The sequence below is a fragment of the Limanda limanda genome, chromosome 8 (genome assembly GCF_963576545.1).
Source record: "Limanda limanda chromosome 8, fLimLim1.1, whole genome shotgun sequence".
Taxonomy (NCBI): domain Eukaryota; kingdom Metazoa; phylum Chordata; class Actinopteri; order Pleuronectiformes; family Pleuronectidae; genus Limanda; species Limanda limanda.
In genome coordinates, this window is record NC_083643.1 from 16,606,798 (window position 1) to 16,626,330 (window position 19,533).

General features: G+C 43.4%; 4 protein-coding genes across 6 annotated transcripts; 3 read left to right on the top strand and 1 right to left on the bottom strand.

Moving 5' to 3' along the window:
- The first annotated feature begins 520 nt into the window (after positions 1-520).
- ddb2 (damage-specific DNA binding protein 2) lies at positions 521-5,618 on the top strand. 2 transcript variants are annotated; one of them, XM_061076788.1, is made up of 11 exons: positions 521-601; positions 676-816; positions 909-1,024; positions 1,929-2,120; positions 2,603-2,769; positions 2,989-3,088; positions 3,207-3,384; positions 3,924-4,069; positions 4,298-4,453; positions 5,054-5,099; positions 5,200-5,618. In XM_061076788.1, exons 2-11 carry the CDS (start codon positions 684-686, stop codon positions 5,442-5,444), a joined length of 1,479 nt encoding a protein of 492 aa, XP_060932771.1. In that variant the 5' UTR covers positions 521-601; positions 676-683; the 3' UTR covers positions 5,445-5,618. The 2 variants fall into 2 exon arrangements, with proteins under 2 accessions (XP_060932771.1, XP_060932770.1); XM_061076787.1 differs by having other exon boundaries at positions 521-816.
- A 143-nt stretch (positions 5,619-5,761) lies between these two features.
- On the bottom strand, positions 5,762-6,546 carry LOC133009690 (protein FAM180A). The gene is made up of 3 exons (XM_061077226.1): positions 6,480-6,546; positions 6,214-6,287; positions 5,762-6,109 (listed from the first exon to the last, which is right to left on the bottom strand). The coding sequence occupies exons 1-3, from the start codon at positions 6,544-6,546 to the stop codon at positions 5,762-5,764; spliced, it is 489 nt and encodes a 162-aa protein (XP_060933209.1).
- A 1,359-nt stretch (positions 6,547-7,905) lies between these two features.
- kbtbd4 (kelch repeat and BTB (POZ) domain containing 4) lies at positions 7,906-11,452 on the top strand. The gene is made up of 5 exons (XM_061076714.1): positions 7,906-7,973; positions 8,980-9,449; positions 9,551-9,692; positions 9,824-9,930; positions 10,020-11,452. The coding sequence occupies exons 2-5, from the start codon at positions 8,985-8,987 to the stop codon at positions 10,878-10,880; spliced, it is 1,575 nt and encodes a 524-aa protein (XP_060932697.1). The 5' UTR covers positions 7,906-7,973; positions 8,980-8,984; the 3' UTR covers positions 10,881-11,452.
- Positions 11,453-12,733: 1,281 nt separating this feature from the next.
- rapsn (receptor-associated protein of the synapse, 43kD) lies at positions 12,734-18,389 on the top strand. Of its 2 annotated transcripts, XM_061077199.1 has the most exons (8): positions 12,734-12,958; positions 13,627-13,965; positions 15,068-15,226; positions 16,465-16,563; positions 16,656-16,778; positions 17,847-17,900; positions 18,010-18,209; positions 18,317-18,389. In XM_061077199.1, the coding sequence occupies exons 1-8, from the start codon at positions 12,734-12,736 to the stop codon at positions 18,387-18,389; spliced, it is 1,272 nt and encodes a 423-aa protein (XP_060933182.1). The 2 variants fall into 2 exon arrangements, with proteins under 2 accessions (XP_060933182.1, XP_060933183.1); XM_061077200.1 differs by lacking the exons at positions 16,656-16,778; positions 17,847-17,900 and having other exon boundaries at positions 12,767-12,958.
- The last annotated feature ends 1,144 nt before the right edge of the window (positions 18,390-19,533 follow it).

Consider the following 19,533-nt stretch of genomic DNA (forward strand, 5'->3'; position numbering starts at 1 on the left):
ATCTAGTTTGTTATTATTCCAATTAATTATTTTTTATATAAATGGTATTTGTGAGCTTATCATGTGATCAGGTCTTAAATTAAACTAGATTCAAAGTAAACGTAGTTACTGCAACTGGCAGTCACCCGCACTTAATACATCATGTTTGATTATATGTGCTCCTTAAGAAACTTAAAATTCACATTTATCATCATCTTCTTCTTCTGATTATTTGTAGTAATATTATTATTATTAGTGTTTACAATGGTTAAAGGAAAAGTAGGAATATCTTTCTTTATTATTTATTAATTTATTGAGTTATTTTTTCTTCTGATAACCTTTTATTGGTTCCTCACTCTCCATTAGTGTCATAATGTCATAAATAAACCCCCTCAACTAATAGCTGCCCTGCCTGACGTCAGTTTGTAGTCCTACTAAGCACCACACATGGCGCCCACTAAGATGTGTTGTTAGATAACCACTGCCACCTAGAGGCCACACGGTGATACGCACAAGAGTTACAAAACATTTGCAGCCATTAACATGCTCACATGTAGCGCTGCGTTATGCAAACACTGAAGTTCCTGCCTCCACACGGCAGCACTGACCACTGAACACCACGGTGAGGAACTGCTGGATTAACAGTCTCAAAGCTCCCTGTGTGTAGCTCTGTACAACCAGGCTCGTGTTTTCCAGGAGTGGAAATGAAAAGAAGAGCTGCGGACTCAGAGGCATCTCAATCCAAGGGGAAAGGGAAGAAGAGACCCGCGGAGAAGTCTGCTCCGTCCCTCTCCAGAACACGACGAGGCAAGAAAGATGGAGAAACATCTAAAGCAGGTGTGCAGCTCTGAAAGTACAGATACAGATGTGATACATGTGAGCGACACTCCTCTGGTGACAGTTCAGATTGTGTGTTGTTGTTCCTGCAGGATCCCCCCCTCCCCTCAAGGCTGCAGGAGTCCAGAGGAGAGGCGTGCACGGGAGCATCCTGCACTACATTTATAAGAACACCCTGGGACAGAGTCTCCACTCACAGATGAGACAGGTGAGACCGCTGCAGGTCACAAATATGCTGCACAGGCATCACATATTGACACTAATATGAACAAAATCCATAAGTATATTACAAATACATGTGAGTAAAGGAAACTCAATGGACAGTTTTGACTAGAATAACACTCAGCAGAGGATATAGCTCTGCCAAGGTCCGACAGTCCCCTTATGAAACCACATTTGATTTTATCAGATCCAGATTTTAATTTGGATCTGCCCCAAATTGCACAAGCAGCTAAATATCAGATCTTTGAACATGTCTGATTTGTTTTATCGGGAAATCAAGGAAAATTATGAAAAACACACTGTTACAAAAGTGAATCTGAATTTGCTCCCTGATCAGGAATCTGGACCAAATGTAATGGATTCTCCTTTGACCCGTACAACATCCTTCCACCAAGAGTTGTTGTATCAGTCCTGTAGTTTTTTTGTTTAATCTTGCTTACAAACAAACAAGTCAGCCTAAAAAAAACCATACGATCCCCCAAGAGGAATAACCACATCCTAATATATGATAATGGAAACTCAGTGGACTTTCTAAAAAATACTTTGTCATCTAGAAGTTTCTCAAAAATTCACTCTTCTTTTGGCACTTTATTATGTTCAACTTTTCAATTTCATATGCAACATATCTGCCACAAATTCTACTTTTAGGAGATAGATGCAAAGAAAAGCAGCAAACAGGAATAAAAATGAAATATGAGGTTCAAACAAAAGTATAAAAAAACATGAATTACTAACATTAACATGTGTTATTTGTACCTGGCGTCAGAGCCACTCCTACCTTTTGTACCAGGTCAAGTCATCAGTCAGGTGTATATTTTATATCTTTAAATATAAATTATATTGTCATGACAAACAGACAGTGAGCAGCTTTACATTCATTTCTCTTTCAGTGTCTCCAGGAGCCGTTCATTCGCTCGCTATCGTCGTATCACTTCCACAGCGCCACCAGCCCCTTCGACCGCAGGATCACGTGTCTGGAGTGGAATCCTGTTCACCGCACCACTCTGGCCGTGGCCTCCAAGGGTGGAGACATTCATCTGTGGGACTATAAGGTCCCAGAGAAAAAGACTTTCATTCAGGGGGTGAGTTACTGTAAGCTGTTGAGGATTCTTTCACCTGATGCTTGAATGATAAACAGTGTTTATCTAGTTTTAAAATGTGCCTTTTAACCCTGGCGGCCAACAAATATTTCATTTTCACTCTAAACTGTTTCATTTCGGGTTTATGTGACTTCAAACTTGTATTGGTTTTCTTAGATGGGGCCTGGAGACTCAGTTACAGACATGAGGTTCAACCAGTTAAATCCCACTCAACTGTTCATATCGTCAATGAGGGGTACGACCTCACTTCGAGATTTGAATGGGGCAACTCTCACAGTGTTTGCCAACATGGACACGAGGAAGTAAGACTGAATAAAATATGAATCAAAACATAGTTCTAGTTCTTAGGCCTCATCAATCTGGCATCAGTCTTCTTCTCAGGTGGCCCTTATTGGTTTAGCAGTGAGCATGTGTGCGATGGTGCTGATAACTGCCCTGTGATCAGCTGGCGTTTGTGTGCACAGAACGGTGCAGGAGACTTTATCGGAGGGATAAAGTTTTGCCCAACAGACTCCTCCAGAGTGTACGTCGCCTCTGGGGAGGGAAACCTCACCATGCAGAGCTTTGAGGGTCTCACACCCACCACACTGTCCACAACTCAGGACTGTGGCCACGATCACCACAACGTTTGGTGAGGAAACTGCAAAGAAGACTGGTGCCCAGACAAGAGAGATACTGTTTTGTTCATTTGATGCTGACTTATATCACAGTTTATCTAAAATGTCAACACATTTATCTACAAGTTTATCTGTTGTTAATTTAAAGAAATATTTATCTCAACAAAGGTTTTTAAATAATTTTAACCAGTTCATTTTCTCTACTTCACCTTGTTCCTGTTCGTCTTCCACAGTTACTGGTACTGCTGTGTGGATGTGTCCGTGAGCAGGCAGATGCTTGTGACAGGAGACAATATGGGACAGCTGTCACTCCTCGGATTGGATGGACAAAAGGTGTGTGTCAGTTAACATCATAATTAAAGTGCTCAGAGATGAATCATGTGTCTGAGACGAATCAGAGCAAATAACAAGGACGAGATTAACAGGTTTTTCTATTTGTTCAACATCGTAGATTTTCAGCAACAAGCTGCACAAGGCCAAAGTGACCCATGCAGAGTTCAACACCAGATGTGACTGGTTGTTGGCGACGGCCTCAGTGGACCACACGGTGAAGCTTTGGGATCTGAGAAACATTAAAGACCAGAAGAGTTTCCTGCACGACCTGCCTCATGAAAAGGCCGTCAACTCAGGTAACACTGGCTTAGAGTTTGCTCTTCCTTCATATTTGGGGGGACCGATGCTGATATTAAGTACTAAGAAATTTCCAGCTCATGCATATATTTTAAAAATGGCACCAATTCCTAAGATGTTTGTATGTAATTGAGGCCTGATAATTAACCAAAAACTTTACAATGAATAAGTATAAAAAAAGAAAATAGAAATGCACAACTACGACCAAATGTAAAGAACTTGATAACATTTGACATCGAACTAAAATCTAATAAATTATTTAAAATGCACGTCCTTGTTTATTCAGTAAAATAAGTTTTCATATACACATATGAAAAGTACGCACACATATCAGTCAACAAAATAATATGTCTGTAAATGACTCTATATCTAACTATAATGTCCTGAATTTTGAAGGGACCTCAGTCCAGTTGTCAAAATATATAAAGTGAAAATAGTAGTTATTTGTATAAAATTCCATGATTTTCTTACCATTAAGCCCAAATCAGGTGGTAAAGAATTTTTTTTTGACCAAACTGTCTCTGTCGTCTCGTCACAGCCTCTTTCAATCCGTTCGACTGCTCCAAGCTTCTCACCACAGATCAGTACGACCAGATCCGCGTCTACTCGTCCAGTGATTGGTCGACGCCTCAACATATCATCCAACATCCTCACAGACAGTTTCAGCATCTCACACCCATCAAGGTTTGTTCAGTCTGTGTGTGTGTGTGTGTTGTGTCTCTGTGTTTCCTAACGAACTAAAGAATAACACCGTTTACAAATGTAATGGAATCCCTGTGAAACACTGTGGAGAGTTTTGATATTGACAATGCTGCAAAGTGATGAAAGGAGCCTAAAGCAAACTTGTTATCATAGAAAATAAATCTATTTTCATGTGACAGCCATCTAACCAAATTTCTAATTGTTCTGAAGGCAACATGGCACCCGGTGTACGACCTGATTGTGGCCGGCCGCTACCCTGACGAGCGCGTTTGCTCAGGTGACCAGAGAAGCGTCGACATCTACGACGCCAACACAGCAGAGCTGGTGTATCAGCTGTACGACCCCACGGCGTCAGGGATCAAATCTGTGAGTACAGCTATCAATCGATTTACCAATTCCACAAATCTCTGTCTCTCTGTCTGTCTGTGGCTGACATACAGTTTGTCAAGAGCCTCTTCATACTTTTGACTTCACAATTTGCATGTTTATTATTAAGGACCCAAGGAAGTGCAGTGTCGAATTTGATGTGATTTGGAAACATCCGATGTGTTCAATATTCATAAACTTTGTACAACAGCAGCAGCTAGGACCCCTCAACATCAGTGACGTTCTCCATTGTTATAAAACCGTGTTTGTGACAATTCGGCACATTCACCATTCAACAACTACTCATTCTACAGTTCAGGTTCCTGCGAACTGCGCCGAGCTTCACTGAACTATGAATAAACAGGCGACCGGCTTCGTGCAGAAGCAGTGGTGCAGCCTCAGGGTTCTGAGTTCCAATTCCTGCAGCACATCTTTACTTGCTCTCGCTCTATTACTGCAGGTCACTATAGTTTCAGATAGGCCAAGAAAACCAACTATTCCAAACAGGCATGATTAGATAGGGCACTGCACTAGTGTTAAAAGCACCAGAGAAAAATGTTAAGACACTTAAACTAAACACCTTCTATTTTGTATTTCCAGGTGAACAAATTCAATCACATGGGTGATGTGATTGGAACTGGAATGGGTGAGTTTTTCAGATTTTTCAGTTATCGGATGGTATGATTTAAATCACGATGAGAAACTGTTGGATTGTTTGTCTAAAGCCCCATGTTGTCGACCCGCAGGCGTGACGGTTCTAGTCTGGGACAGGAACGAGTCACTGATCAGCGATGGGGACACGCAGCCGCAGGAGGACACCTCAGCCTCCGTGGACAGTCTGAGACGGCCGAAGAGGAGTCGACAGAACTCCAACAAGGAGCGGAAAGCTCCGGCTTTGGATGCAAAGCTGAAGAAGAAACTGGCTTCTCTGGAAGAATGTGAGACCAAGACCAAGACCAAACCAAAACTGGCTCAGATGAGGAAGAAGTGAACTTTCAAATATTCAGGACTTTAAAAAAAACTCACGTTCACATTCCTTTGTTTACTGTTTGTTGTGTCTAACTGCAGGGACTGTTTAAATGTTTCAGGTTATTTCTTACAAACTGTTTTAAAACAGGAAAGTTTGTGTGTTTTTCAAAGATGTTTTTCTACTGTTTCGCAAATAAAAATTTACAGGTTTCTGTAATAATTATGTATTTTGGTTATACACACTGAGTAAGTTATAAATACACAATAATATAAAAGAAGAATAAAGGCAAGTGGTTTATAACATGCTCCTTTATTTCATAAACACTGGCAGTCGGTGTATTAAGCATAACTGAGGAGATGATTTCCTCTTAGCTCGTGGACTGTAACGTTGGCCAGCTGGAGCAGCACCTCTCCCCAGGCTGCCTGTTCCTCTCCTCTCTCCTGGTGCTGGGCCTGGTGGGCAGAGTACACCATGCTCAGGACCAGACTATCAAACTGCTTCTGAGTCAGTGGCCTCGTCCTCCGCTCCTCCAGCGCGTCCACCATCTGCACCATGGAGTCACGCTTTCTGGGAATGTTATCATTGATCTGAGACAGGAAGGCGCGCCCCGACCTCATCGATGCCATCTCCTTATCAAGCAGGAGGATGTTCTGATCCTGGTCGACCTCCACCCCGCCCAGCAGGAGCTGCACGTAGGAGAATAAAAGAAGCATCCGGCACTAAGTCAAGTAGAAGTTGCTCAGATATATAAAATGTATCTGCAGGTCAGGAAGATGTTAGTGCAAAGTACCTCAAACATCAGGTTTGCATCAGACACTTGTGAGTCAGTCATTTTAGAAGTTGGCGTTGTGCCTGCAGCCACATCTGAAGTAGAAAGTACTGAAGTTTAAAGACAACCTAAATGAAAGTACCTACTGCCGATTATCTATCTAAAGTGCTAAACACATGTTTTGAACTGTAATGCATAATACACAACATTTGCAGTTCTAAATGAAAAAAATGACATTTAAACTTTTTATCCACAGCTCTGTTAGAAAATCTTCTGTTTCCACTCACCTCGCAGCACTTGTTCAGACCAAAGCCACAAAAAGACCTGGAGGCAGATTTTAAGTTGCAGTTTCATCGTGTTTATTCTTCTTGATTATAAGCGACAGACGATCCACCACATCGCTCTCACCTCTCGCTCCCTCAACCACCTCAGTGAATCCAGGCAGAGGCACATCTCACTGAATACCGAGCATTCTTCCTTCTTGGAAAAAGGGAGCAGAAGCCAGTTGGCTTGTGATGCAAAGCAGACGATATTAATTTTTTGAAAAGGTCTCCTCCTGCTTTCCACACATTTTAGTTAGTAGGACAAGAAGTTCACAGAGGAAACTGACATTTTCACCCTTTACTGCTGTGGCCCAGGGGCTACAGTGGTCGTCTTCTAACTAGAAGGTCGGCAGTTTGATCATCCCCAAATTGCCCCTGCTCATAGAGAAAGTGCTGCACACAGATACTCTGTTCTAATGTGTGTGTGAATGGGTGAATGTAAAACTGTAATGTGAAGTGCTCTGAGTGGTCATCGGGACTAGAAAAGTGCTACATAAATACAGGTTGTACTTGAAGGAGAGATTTCCTGTGTATGCTCATAACAAACATCAATGAAAGTGATTTAGCTTAACAGAGTCTTTCTCAATCACCACAAATAAGTCAAAAAAAGAAAGAGAGTTAAGTCAGCAAGTATTATTTGGTTCCATAATTTTATGCAGAGGATAGAATTTAACATTAATAAATAACAATAAAATCGAATTATTTCTAACCAAATCCCCCATAAACACAGACAGACATTCAGAATGTGATGTCAGCTCTGAAAAGAAAGAAGCCTGCACTAATATAAACCTGGTAAAAAAAATACGTTTTACAATCTTACTTCGTTTTTCACTGAATCTGCAGTTGTCAGCTTCACAATTTAATATTTTATATCATGATTGATTAAAAGGATAACTTTGAGATTTAAAGATTTATTTTGGATTTGAATAAGACAATTATACAAAATCAAACCTCCCAGTTGGTGAATATTATAAACAGTATATACTGCAACAAACGCATTAGGTTTATGTGTCAGGTGCTCTGTAGGAGAACTACTTCACGGTATTCACCTTCACTGACTGCACAAGATTTAATTCTGCATTTTCTATATCAAGCTGGAGAAGTCCGAGAGGATGAGCTTTGAGCTTTCATGTCATTTCTGACCAGAACATTGACAAATTTATTATCGAAGAAACCTTGTTACTTTCTTGGAAACTCTGATTTTGTACATATATGTTATTGGACAGTGGTTTTGGAGAAGCAGTATTTTTTTTAATTTCTACCAACTAAATAAAGTCACTGGTGTATATATTTATTTATGTACTTTACGTAGACAAAGTAAACATTGCCCCCTGTAGTAACACAGCTCCGCCACACTGGGACGGTAGCAGTAGTGGATGACAGTCAGTGGAGTTTATTGACTTCCGGTGCAGTCTGTGGTCCTGAGTGATAAACTAGTGAAGAGAAAAGAAGAAGAAGGTAACTCGTCTTGTTTTCATTTCTCTGTGAAGCTTCACTTCTCCTGATGCTTGTGCACATTAGTATTAAAGTTTCTACTTCCACGATGTGACTGAACTTTCAGGCGAGAACGAGCGTTAGCCAGTTAGCTTCAGCCTGTGCTAACGCTAGCTAGCTAATCATAACATCAACATCAGTTCATGTTTAAACTGATACAGTCCAACAGTAAATCCTTCACTTATGATGAATGTATTCACTCTTATTTAAATAATTTCCGTGTGCTATTGATTCAACTGCGTCTCGATGTTAAAGGTTGTAATGTTGGTTTGTTATTATTATTATTACTACATCTAGTTTTACTGATCGATAATAGTTGGTCTCTCCCAGTTGATACCAACGGACAAATGCTTTATAACGCAATATGATTTAACAGCACCACGGACAGTAGCTTCAGTAATAAACCAACAACAAAGCAAGAGGCATAATTCAACCCCACCTACATTCATTTAGGAGATTTGCTTTGTTATATCAGCTGATAAGCACACAGGAAATTGTTAAAGATGGTAATAGTTTTCCCATTAAAGACCACAGGCAAATTCATTGTCTTCTGGTTAAATGTCTTCTTCATCCCTGTGTTTATAATTAAATTAGATTAGATTAGATTAGATTCAACTTTATTGTCATTGCACATTACAAGTACTTATACAACAAAATGCAGTTTATCATTTAACCATAAGTGCAATAAAAGGCAGTAAAAGTGCAGAGTATTGTGCATATTTAAAGTGGAATATGTAAATAAATAAGATCTGTACAGTAAGAAATATATATGGAATAGTACAGTATTAAGAGGTATTGTATGATATAAGAACGATGAATACACTATGAGCAAGATGTATATATAAATATGAATAAAACTGATTGTAACCTTAATGATTAGGGGTTTTTCATTTGACAGCTGTTTCAGTTCTGTTTCTCTCTCTGACTTAAGACCTGACCGGCTGTGTGTTGTTTTTTTCTTGGGGAGCAGTAAAGATGGAGTCCAGCGAGGAGGGGGGCCTCAGTGTGGGCGGCGGCTCTGTGGGAGAGGAGAACTACTTCCTGGGATACACCTTCACTGACCGCTCCCACTCCAGCCGGGTGGTGAAGAGCATCATGGACCTGTGCCGGGAGGACGGCCTGTTCGCTGATGTCACCATCAACGTGGACAGCAAAGAGTTTCACTTGCACAGACTGGTGCTCTCCGCACAGAGCAGCTTCTTCCGCTCCATGTTCACCTCCAACCTAAAAGAGTCGCACAACCGCACGATTGAGCTGAAAGATGTGAGCGCCACCGTCTTCCAGCTTCTTGTTGACTACATCTACCACGGCACCATTAAGCTGAGGGTGGAGGAGCTGCAGGACACGTATGAGATGGCCGACATGTACCAGCTGACTGCTCTGTTTGAGGAATGCTCCCGATTCCTCTCGCGGACGGTGGAGGTTAACAGCTGCCTGCAGGCGAGTCACTGTCACTGTCACAGATCCAACCATATTTAAAATGCAGCAATGATTCTGTCAGATCAGATTTATAATTACCATTTTTTTTTTTCCCTGTACAGGTGATGTGGCTGGCAGACAGACACAGTGACCAGGAGCTGTACACCGCTGCTAAGCACTGTGCTAAGATCCACTTGGCCCAACTGCATCAGACTGAAGAATTTCAAAATCTGCCTCTCTGTCTCCTCCTGGATATACTCAAAGGTATTACTGCCCGTTTGTTTGTTCAGTGGGTTTACTGGGTTACCTGTCTCAAGTCAGGTTTTCTACTTTTTGCTGTTAATTTAAAACGAGGAACTCCATGAATAAGAATCTGTGTTTGTGTTTGTGGTCAGATGGTGTTCCGAGCTCCCAGAAGCCAACACTGGCAATCGAGTCGTGGATAAACCACAACAAGGTGGAGAGAGAAGAGTTCTCTTGCATCCTCCAAGAGAATCTCAAGGTGATTTTTATTTTATTTTTCTTAAAGAAAATGCTTTAAATGTTTGTCTGTTCAAATAATTGATATCCCTTCATCTTCTGTGTCCACAGGAAATTGGTGAGAATGTCCACATCTACCTGATCGGTAAAGAGGAGTCGAGGACTCACTCCCTGGCTGTGTCCCTCCACTGTGACGAGGACGATTCCATCAGCGTCAGCGGCCAGAACAGTTTGTGCCATCAGATCACCGCAGCCTGTAAACACCGAGGAGACCTGTACGTGGTGGGGGGGTCCATCCCTCGCCGCATGTGGAAGTGCAACATGCACACCATGGACTGGGAGCGCTGCGCCCCCCTGCCCAGAGACCGCCTGCACCACACCATGGTGTCGGTCTCCACAGAGGACGCTATCTACTCCCTCGGAGGCAAGACACTGCAGGACACGCTCTCTAACGCCGTCATCTACTACACGGTGAAGGACAACATGTGGACAGAGACCAGCCAGCTGGACACTGCAGTGTCCGGGGCGGCCGGAGTCAACTTGGGAGGAACCATCTACCTGCTCGGAGGGGAAGAGAACGACATGGACTTTTTCACAAAGCCATCCCGTCTCATTCAGTGCTTAGACACCTCCAACCAGAAGTGTCAGATCAAACCCTACATGCTGCCGTTCGCCGGCTGCATGCACGCTGCTGTTCACATGGACGTGATCTTCATCGTGGCAGAAGGAGACTCCCTGGTGTGCTACAACCCTCTGCTGGAGAGCTTCACCCGCCTGCGCTTCCCCGAGGTGTGGAGCTGCATCCCCTCTCTGTGGAAGGTGGCCAGCTGCAATGGTTGCATATATGTCTTCAGGGACAAATGTAAGAAGGGGGACGCAAACACACTCAAGTTTAACCCGGCCACGTCTGTGGTCTCTGTCATCAGAGGGATCAAAATCCTGCTCACAAACTGGCAGTTTGTTCTGGCCTGACCTGTCCTCTGTATGCTCAGACTGTGGTCCACACTCTGACCGCAGAGAATCAGGCAAGACTGATGGATAACTGTCCATGACTTCACCGTTCAGACATCCTGGGTGAAGACCTGAGCTAAATGTATTTCCTCAGCTGGTTTCTGTGTCACTCATTCCATTCAGCCGACCAGTAAGAACCAGTGCCGTGCTGGGTGTCCCTCACAGTGTTTCTCATTGTGGATCTTTTAGCTGAGAAGATTGTGGCTGTGCTGTAACCAGTGATGATGTCATCAACATTGTTTCTCGTGCACTGCTCGTTATTAACACGCATGAACAACTTCAGCGTAAAGAACTTCACCGAACATCAAACATCCTTCAATGTATTCTGTGTGTGAACAGGTGTATCTTGATGTTGGCTGAATATCCTCCCATTTCAAATTTGAAGTCAACGTGCTTAAACGTGCTAACGAAGGATTTTCAAATTCTTCAAATGTTCACAGTTTCCTGTTTTAAAGATTGTATATTTTTTATGTAAAACGTACAATGTTCAAGTTAAGCTGTCGATGTTAATGTCAAATATATGGCTGTATCTACACGTTGCTCCTGTCCGATGATGTTTATGACCCTTAAGCCTAAATGCATTAACCATCTCTTACTATTAATACAATGTTTATTACCGGGGGTTTAGCATCTTTCATTGTTGCAATTGTACAGTAATGAATTTTTCGCCGTTTGGCTCGAGAGAGAAACAAAGTCACAACCTCCAGCGGTATTTATCTCTGGATTGCAAATGCAACTTGTGAATGGAGGGGGGGTAGAAAGGTGCCTGTTTGTGTCCTTGGGCGTGGGGGGGGTGCGATGGGGATGGGGGTGGGGGGGGGGGGTCTGTTTGAAGGAGAGAAAGCTACTACAGACAGGCACACACTCTGATCCCATTGATGTGTTTCAGGAGGCTGTGGAGACTGAAACCCAAACCCGGTGACATGTCAGACTTGGTGAACTATTCTAAGCATCAGTTGCTGACGCCGAGATGAGGGGTGGAGGGTGGGGGGGGGGGTGGTTCTGGGGGGCACATATGCGCCTCCATAAGAAATCCCAATTGGAGTTGACGGTCGCTACCAGCACCGTCTGACACGCACTAACGCCGTAATGCTGGGACATGAAGCCGTTTAAAGCCCCGGGTATAAAAGCCCTCAGTCCCACACGTGTGAGTCTGCTCAGATCCGGTTGTGGACGAGTGTTTTTAAAACGCCAGAAGGTCGAGATGTAAAAAGTTGCCGTCCAGCGTGTGGCCAGTGAGTGAGGTTTAGTGGGAAGGCAGATCGCTAGGAGCTGTAGTGACCTTGGGACGGCTTGCTGAGGGCAGGACGGAATTCCTGAAGGGACACATGGTCTAGAGTGACAAGGCCATCTGCTGTAGCGCCAGCAGTAGGAGGAAGGTGGAGGGGGGGGTGCTGAGATTCCTTTCGCTGGGGTGTGGAGGGAGGAGATATTCTGGGATATCACTGCTAGCACTCCGCTGGGAAACGTGTTTCTTTGGCGTTTTTCGAAACGGAAATCCGACGCAGAATTTTTGAACACTTGCTGGTGAGTAGGGATCGCTGCATGGTTAAATGGGGAAGATATTTTTCTGGCCCTCCAGCTCCTCACAGGGCGATTGGTGATAATGATCTTGGGGTGTCGCCGTTTTACTTCAACGGATCCAGTTTCCTTTCCACCTCGGCCCAGTCGGAGCTGAGCGAGCGGGACCCGGTCGGCCTCCTGGCAGCGTCCTCTTGCAGGATCATCTTCACGGAATCTTCGTTGGGAGTCGCGCTGTGCATGGCAAGGATCTACTTTCTTGCTGCCTCACTGAAATTGCATGGCCTAAACGAATGAATATTTTTATGAGGCGCCTTGCACCAGAGATGGGCCAGGACCAAACCAAGCAGCAGATAGAGAAGGGCCTGAAGCTGTATCAGTCCAACCAGACGGACAAAGCCCTGCATGTGTGGACTAAAGTGCTGGAGAAGACCTCGGATCCTGGAGGGAAGTTCCGGGTGCTGGGCTGCCTGATCACAGCCCACTCCGAGATGGGGAAATATAAAGATATGCTCAAGGTAAGCCTCTGGAAAAGCTGTACAATACAAACAACTCCATGCAATGCAATCAACCAAATAACAGCCGATGGAAGTTTCCTGTCGCATTTCTTAAAGGGTTTGATTTGGGAATTAAGCAGTGTTTGAATAAAACCTTTATTAACATCCTTACTCTGAAAAACTGGAATCTGTAAAGTCATCCCAGTCACAGTTTTAGTACTCCGATCATTTTTCCGTGTTGTGCAAACAGCAGTATTGCGTGTGTGTGTGTGTTTGAGTAAATGCCACTGCACATCTCCACAATATTATACGTCATCATATCTGCCTGGGATCGCTACGGCCAAATGCTGTCGTAGCAATATTTCTGCAGCGTCCAAGTGATAACAGTCGGAGAGGAGGTCGAAGGTCACTTCTCTTCGTTCCATTTACAATGATCTTGTGCAGCATGGGTTCATTTGTGGCTTCCACACGATGCAGAGTAAATAAGTGCCCTGCAACCTGAGTATCAGTGTGGGGTGTCTTGTTGACATAATCATCCCACAGGATTTTATAAAGTATCGTCCTTCTGTCTTTGACCTCATTAGACCAGTTGAACAACAGATATTTGCTTGAATTTAAGACTAAGACTGATTATTATTTGCTGAATGTTACTTTCCCACCGCTTCACACCTGATCCCCTCCCTCCCCAGTATGCCCTGGATCAGATCGACACTGCCAGAGAGATGGAGGACCCGGACTACCTGACGGAGGGCTACCTGAATCTGGCCCGCAGCAACGAGAAGCTGTGCGACTTCCAGAAAACCGTCTCGTACTGTAAGACCTGCTTGAACATGCAGGGCACCACCGTCAGTCTGCAGCTGAACGGACAGGTGTGCCTGAGCATGGGCAACGCCTTCCTGGGCCTCAGCGTCTTCCAGAAAGCTCTGGAGAGCTACGAGAAGGCCCTGCGCTACGCACACAACAACGACGACAAGATGCTGGAATGCAGAGTCTGCTGCAGTCTGGGGAACATCTACGTGCACCTGAAGGTACTCCATATCCTGCTTCCACTGATATGACACTGGTTCCTTGGCTGTAAATGTTAATTGGAGGATCTTAATTTGTGCTGCAACGAGAAACAGCCCTTGCCTTTGTTCCTGGATGAGACTTGTTAGGTCAGGAAGCGGAAGACAAGCTGGTTAAAACCATAGATATATATAAAGACTAGATGTCTCGTTCGACGGAGCCGGACGTCACCACATGGCGGCCATCTTGCCAGAGGTTGCTCGCTCACCCATAACATTGTGTTGGTAGTGGTAAATAACCATAACTTGCTCAATTTTCAACCGATTTTGAAACGGTCTGGATCGTTATAAACGTCAGAGATGTAGTTATGACACTGCATAAATTATAAAAAATGTTTAGAAAATAACATAATTATTCATAAGTATGCAGTGTCATATCTACATCTCTGACGTTTATAACAAACCAGACCATTTCAAAATCGGTTGAAAATTAAACAAGTTACGGTTATTTAACACAGTTGAGCGAGCAACCTCTAGCAATATGGCCGCCATGTGGTGACGTCCGGCTCCGTTGGCCGGCAACGCAGACGAGACATCTAGCTTTTATATATAAATCTATGGTTAAAACAGTCTAAAATCCTGGGACGCTTGCAGACGTCTGAGGTTTGTTGTTCAGGCTGCACGTGGGACCTGATCGTGCGATTGGTTCTGATGTTGCCAGTGGATTTGCAAAGTATGATAACACTGCAGAGCATCCGAAGCGAACATCATCAATGGTTAGCTCGTGTAGTGCAGGGCATTGTAAAACAAAGGCGGAGTGAGTGAGTGGGCTGGCTGCAAGGGGAGGAGGGGGGGGCTTTGGAGTACCCTTGACATCAGAGATTTGTAAGAGTAAGCCCTCGACTTCCCGGGGAGGATTGGTTTCAATGGGATTGTGATGAAGTGGGTTTTGGAGAATGCACTCATGCGTCACATTATTTAATGAAACAAAAAAAAACAAAAAATGCTTGTTAGTGATACTTTAACAAACACATGTTCTGCTCAGATTCTTTATTTGAACATTGTCAGTGTTTGACTCGTGGTAGTGGTATTTAGACTCTTACTCGTTGTTCACATCTGCCAACAGGACTATGAGAAAGCTCTCTTCTTCCCCTGCAAAGCAGCCGAGCTGGTCAACGACTACGGGAAGGGCTGGAGCCTCAAGTATCGAGCCATGAGCCAGTACCACATGTCGGTCGCCTACAGGAAACTGGAGCGCCTGCCAGATGCCATGGAGTGCTGTGAGGTATCGTTTCATAACCGTCCGACACACGACTGCCGTCCTGGGAGACAAACCTGCATAATGTGCAGGAGAATGTCACAGTTTTGGTTTCCTTTAGCAAACTCGCAGTCTCCCAGGACGCCGGAGCCGCAGGTCCTGTAGATGTTGTGCTGCCAACAGGTGCGAGCGCCAGCTGCTGTGTCGTACGAGGCCTCAGATCTGGACAGAAATATGCTCACAGAGGCGCTGGTTTAAAGTGTTAATGAAGAGGGCGGCTTCGGGCCCCACTCTGGTCTAATTCTGGACGCAGGGTGAAAAATAACTTGATGTCATTGCCTTGGAGCGCAGACGTATAGTAAGAAGACAACAGGCCGCGGTTCTGCTTTATTACATCTGCCCGACACATTTAGACAAACATCTTACACATCTTGTGATTATAGAACGGAAGAGTCCGACATCCCCCATCACTTCTCACTGTGGCTTATATGGAAATATGCTACTGAAAGTGCAAAATAAAAATTACTGGATGACATGTGTAACTATCGTTTATTACATTACATGTCTTATGATAAGTAACAATTCTGTTCTTAAAGTGTAAACAAAAGCATTTGAAGAATCGTTGCTTTAAGTAGAACAAATCCGAAAGGTTAAAGTCTTTAAGTAAGACTAAATTAAGTATATATTGATATTTTATAAACAGCATACCAACACCAACGTACAACAGTCGAAAACCACAGTTGAAACTACATTTAAATTCACTGCATCCAGACTTTTGGGCGGATCTGCACACACACTAATAAATATTAGTCCCCTAATAATTCAAGATCCATGAACTATTCTCTGAGAAATCAAAAAATAATCTCACAATGTTAAAGAAAGTGGAAAACTATTCCTGGATCTAATTCCCCGGATGTGGATCCAAAACAATACTTGATGAGATCTTATAGGGTCATGACCTAACCCTACACAACATGTGTCATGGAAATCTCTTATGTAGTTTTGTGTAATCCTGCTAACAAGCAAACAAATACAGGCAAAACTTGAGCTCCTTAGTGGAGGTAATGAGAAATCAAATTCAAATGTTTGCCAGGTGCACAGCAGTATGTGTGTGTGTGTCTGACTGTGTGTGTGTGTGTGTGTGTGTGTGTGTGTGTGTGTGTGTGTGTGTGTGTGTGTGTGTGTGTGTGTGTGTGTGTGTGTGTGTGTGACTGAGCTCCACTGTGATTAGTTTGTATCACATCTTGTGTCTCCTGCTTCTACAGGAGTCGATGAAGATCGCTCTGCAGCACGGCGACCGTCCTCTTCAGGCTCTGTGCTTAGTGAACTTTGCAGACATACACCGCTGCAGGCAGGACTCTGATGTGAGGAGCCACTCTTAGTGAAAAGTTCTTTAGGTCATTCGTCCACACGCAAATGTTTTTTTTAATTTGTTATTTATCTTCTTTCTTTCCAGAAAGCATTCCCTCGCTACGAGTCTGCACTGGGCATCATGACTGAGATCGGAAACCGTCTGGGACAAGCACACGTTTATCTGGGAGTCGCAAAGTGTTGGCTTCTGCAGAAGGAATTTGACAAGGTAGCTTTGATTAAATAAAAATAAAACTGGTTGGGTGTATATCAGGGGTGGGCAAACATTTTCACTCGCGGGCCACAATGGGTTCTAAAATTTGACAGAGGGGCCGGGCCAGGAACAGATGGATGGAGTGTTTTTGTGAACTAATATAAATGACATGGAAACATGAAAGGATTTGGCCTTTTCCAAGTAGCAAAGCACTTATTTGCAAGGCCATTTAACAAAAACCCGCCTTCAGAAAAAGGCTTGCTAGCCTTTGCTATTTCGAATCTCCCCCAAAAAAAATGCCTTGGTAGATGACTCTTTAATCGCAATTTGGTGAAAAAACTGTTGCTGAGTCTGTAAATTAGTCGCAAACCTCTGAGCTGCAGCCACCTGTTCTTGCGTTGACTGCTTGCTAGCGTAGTTAGCATGCTTCGTAGCAAAGTGACGGCTGATGTTGTACTCCATGAAAACTGCGACAGTTTCTCGGCATATCAGGCATACAGCCTTCGATTGGACATCAGTGAAAAAGTATTTTGTTGTCGACTCTGTGTTAAACACTCAGCACTCATTGGTCACTTTTCGTTTCCTTGATCTTCTCATTTTACAGAAGGGCTCACAGGGCAAAGGGAAAAAGTGAAGGGAGATCATGTGCCCTTTCGAGCCCTATACACCACACTCCCGGGCAAATTTAATTTAGCTGACGCTTTTATTCAAAGCGACTTACAATAAGTGCATTCAACCCCGAGGGTTCAAACCCAGAACAACAAGAATCAAGAAAGTATGATTTCTTAAAAAATAAAGCAAAACTACAAAGTGCTGTAAGTTCGTGCCATTTAAGTGCTACTAAAATGTTGGTTTCAAAAAAAAAAAAATTCAATTTTTTTTTTTTTTTTTTTAATTTAAAAAAAAAATAATTATTTGGACAAGTTCGGCGGGCCGGATTAAAAGCCCAACGGGCCGTATTTTGCCCATGTCTGGTGTATATGGTACAACGTTAAGAAAATATCCGTGTTGATACAGCTGTTTGAGTTGTTTCCTTGTATTTATCAGTATCTTTACAGTGCCTCTCTCACTTTGTCGTTCCAGGCTCTTGATTCTTTGCAGCGATCTCAGGAGCTAGCTGACGGAATGGGAAACAAGGTATCTGATGCTCTTTCATTTCAACCTATACAGGACAAATGGCTCAGGTTCCTTTCTGATAGCACAGTACGTGTCCTGTTAACAGTCTTCTTCCTGTGCTCACGTCCAGCTGTGCACACTGAAGGTTCACTGCCTGAGCGAGGGCATTCATCGGAGCCGGGGGCAGGAGGAGAAGCTCCGGGAGCAGGTGGTGAAGTTCCTGCAGTGCGTGGAGGAGCTGGAGCTCTACTGTGGCATGTGTGGAGAGTCCATCGGGGACAGGGACCAAAAGCTGCAGTCCTTGCCCTGCTCCCACATTTTCCATCTCAAGTGGGTGATCTTGCATTACGTATTCTTGTATTATTTTTGACTTGTGCATTTCGCAAATAGCTCAACCTCTTGCCTTGGGTTGACCCTTTGCTCTGTTATCTCCTCAGGTGTCTGCAGACAAACGGAACGAAAGGTTGCCCTAAATGTTTCAAGTCGTCCATGAAGCCTGGATTTGTTTGATTGGTGCAACGTGTTTGTGCGTTGGATCTGCAGACACAGCGTGAGGCCTCGCGGGCTCCTGACTGATCTGAGAGCAGCAGGCAGCCTCGGGATGTGCTGAAGATGTTCGAGGAGTAATGACGATTTGCTGCTCTGAAGCTGAACTGAACCCAGGGCGTCCCGGACTGCAGCTCTGAGGTCACGATCCAGGCGTCCATCTTACGTGCAGACATCACAGTCTCTGAGAGGCGGAAGCAAAGAGTTATATTTCAATATATAAGCAGAGGAAGAAAGAACCTACACTACCACATTGTTTCTGATGACTGAACATTTGGAGCATTTGTCCAAAGAGCATTTATAACTTAGTGTATTTGCTATTTTGTGTATTAGATTTGTTTTTGAAAAAGTGAGATAAAAAGATCTTTGGAGGAATTCAGTGAAATCTCAGTAATCTTTGTCGCAGGGTTTGTTGTTAAAATCTCTTTTTACACCACTTCATTTCTTTCTTTACACAACAGATTTGTTTTTTATCCAGAACACAGAGACATGACTGATTTCATACTTGTTATATTTATTATCGTATTCGTGTACATACTCTTTTGTAGTACATCTCTTTGTAGTATATTTTGTGTGTAAAAATCTGTCGTTGAATGAGGTGTTTTGTAAAACCTACAGCTAACTAAAATCTCTTAACCATTCAAAAACTAGTATGTCTTTACGAAACGTGTCCATGCAGCTGTTTTTTTTTTTTTTTCCCTCCTTCACAAAGAGTGAGGAGCAAGATCAACACACATTGTGTTCAATGAAATTCCTTTTCTGGAAACTAACTAATCAACTCTTAACTCTCACATCAACTGTCATAGTTTAAGGAGAAATACGGTTGAGAAGGAAACCTCTAAATAACCGAATATTCAGTGGAGTCACTGTTGTAATGGTGTGTTTTCATATTTGTAGTCGTATGTAAATATGAATTATTTGTCAACAGATCTCCGTCGTCACATCGAGATCATTTTCTTGCAAAGGCATTTTGTGATTTTGAGGGCGAAAGCCAAAAAGCTGAGCTATTGTGTTAAAATGTGATATTTACAGCGCCGAGCAACAAGGTTGGATTATATCGATCCCATCCTGTATCCATGTAACTGTATTTATGTAACTGTTTGTCATA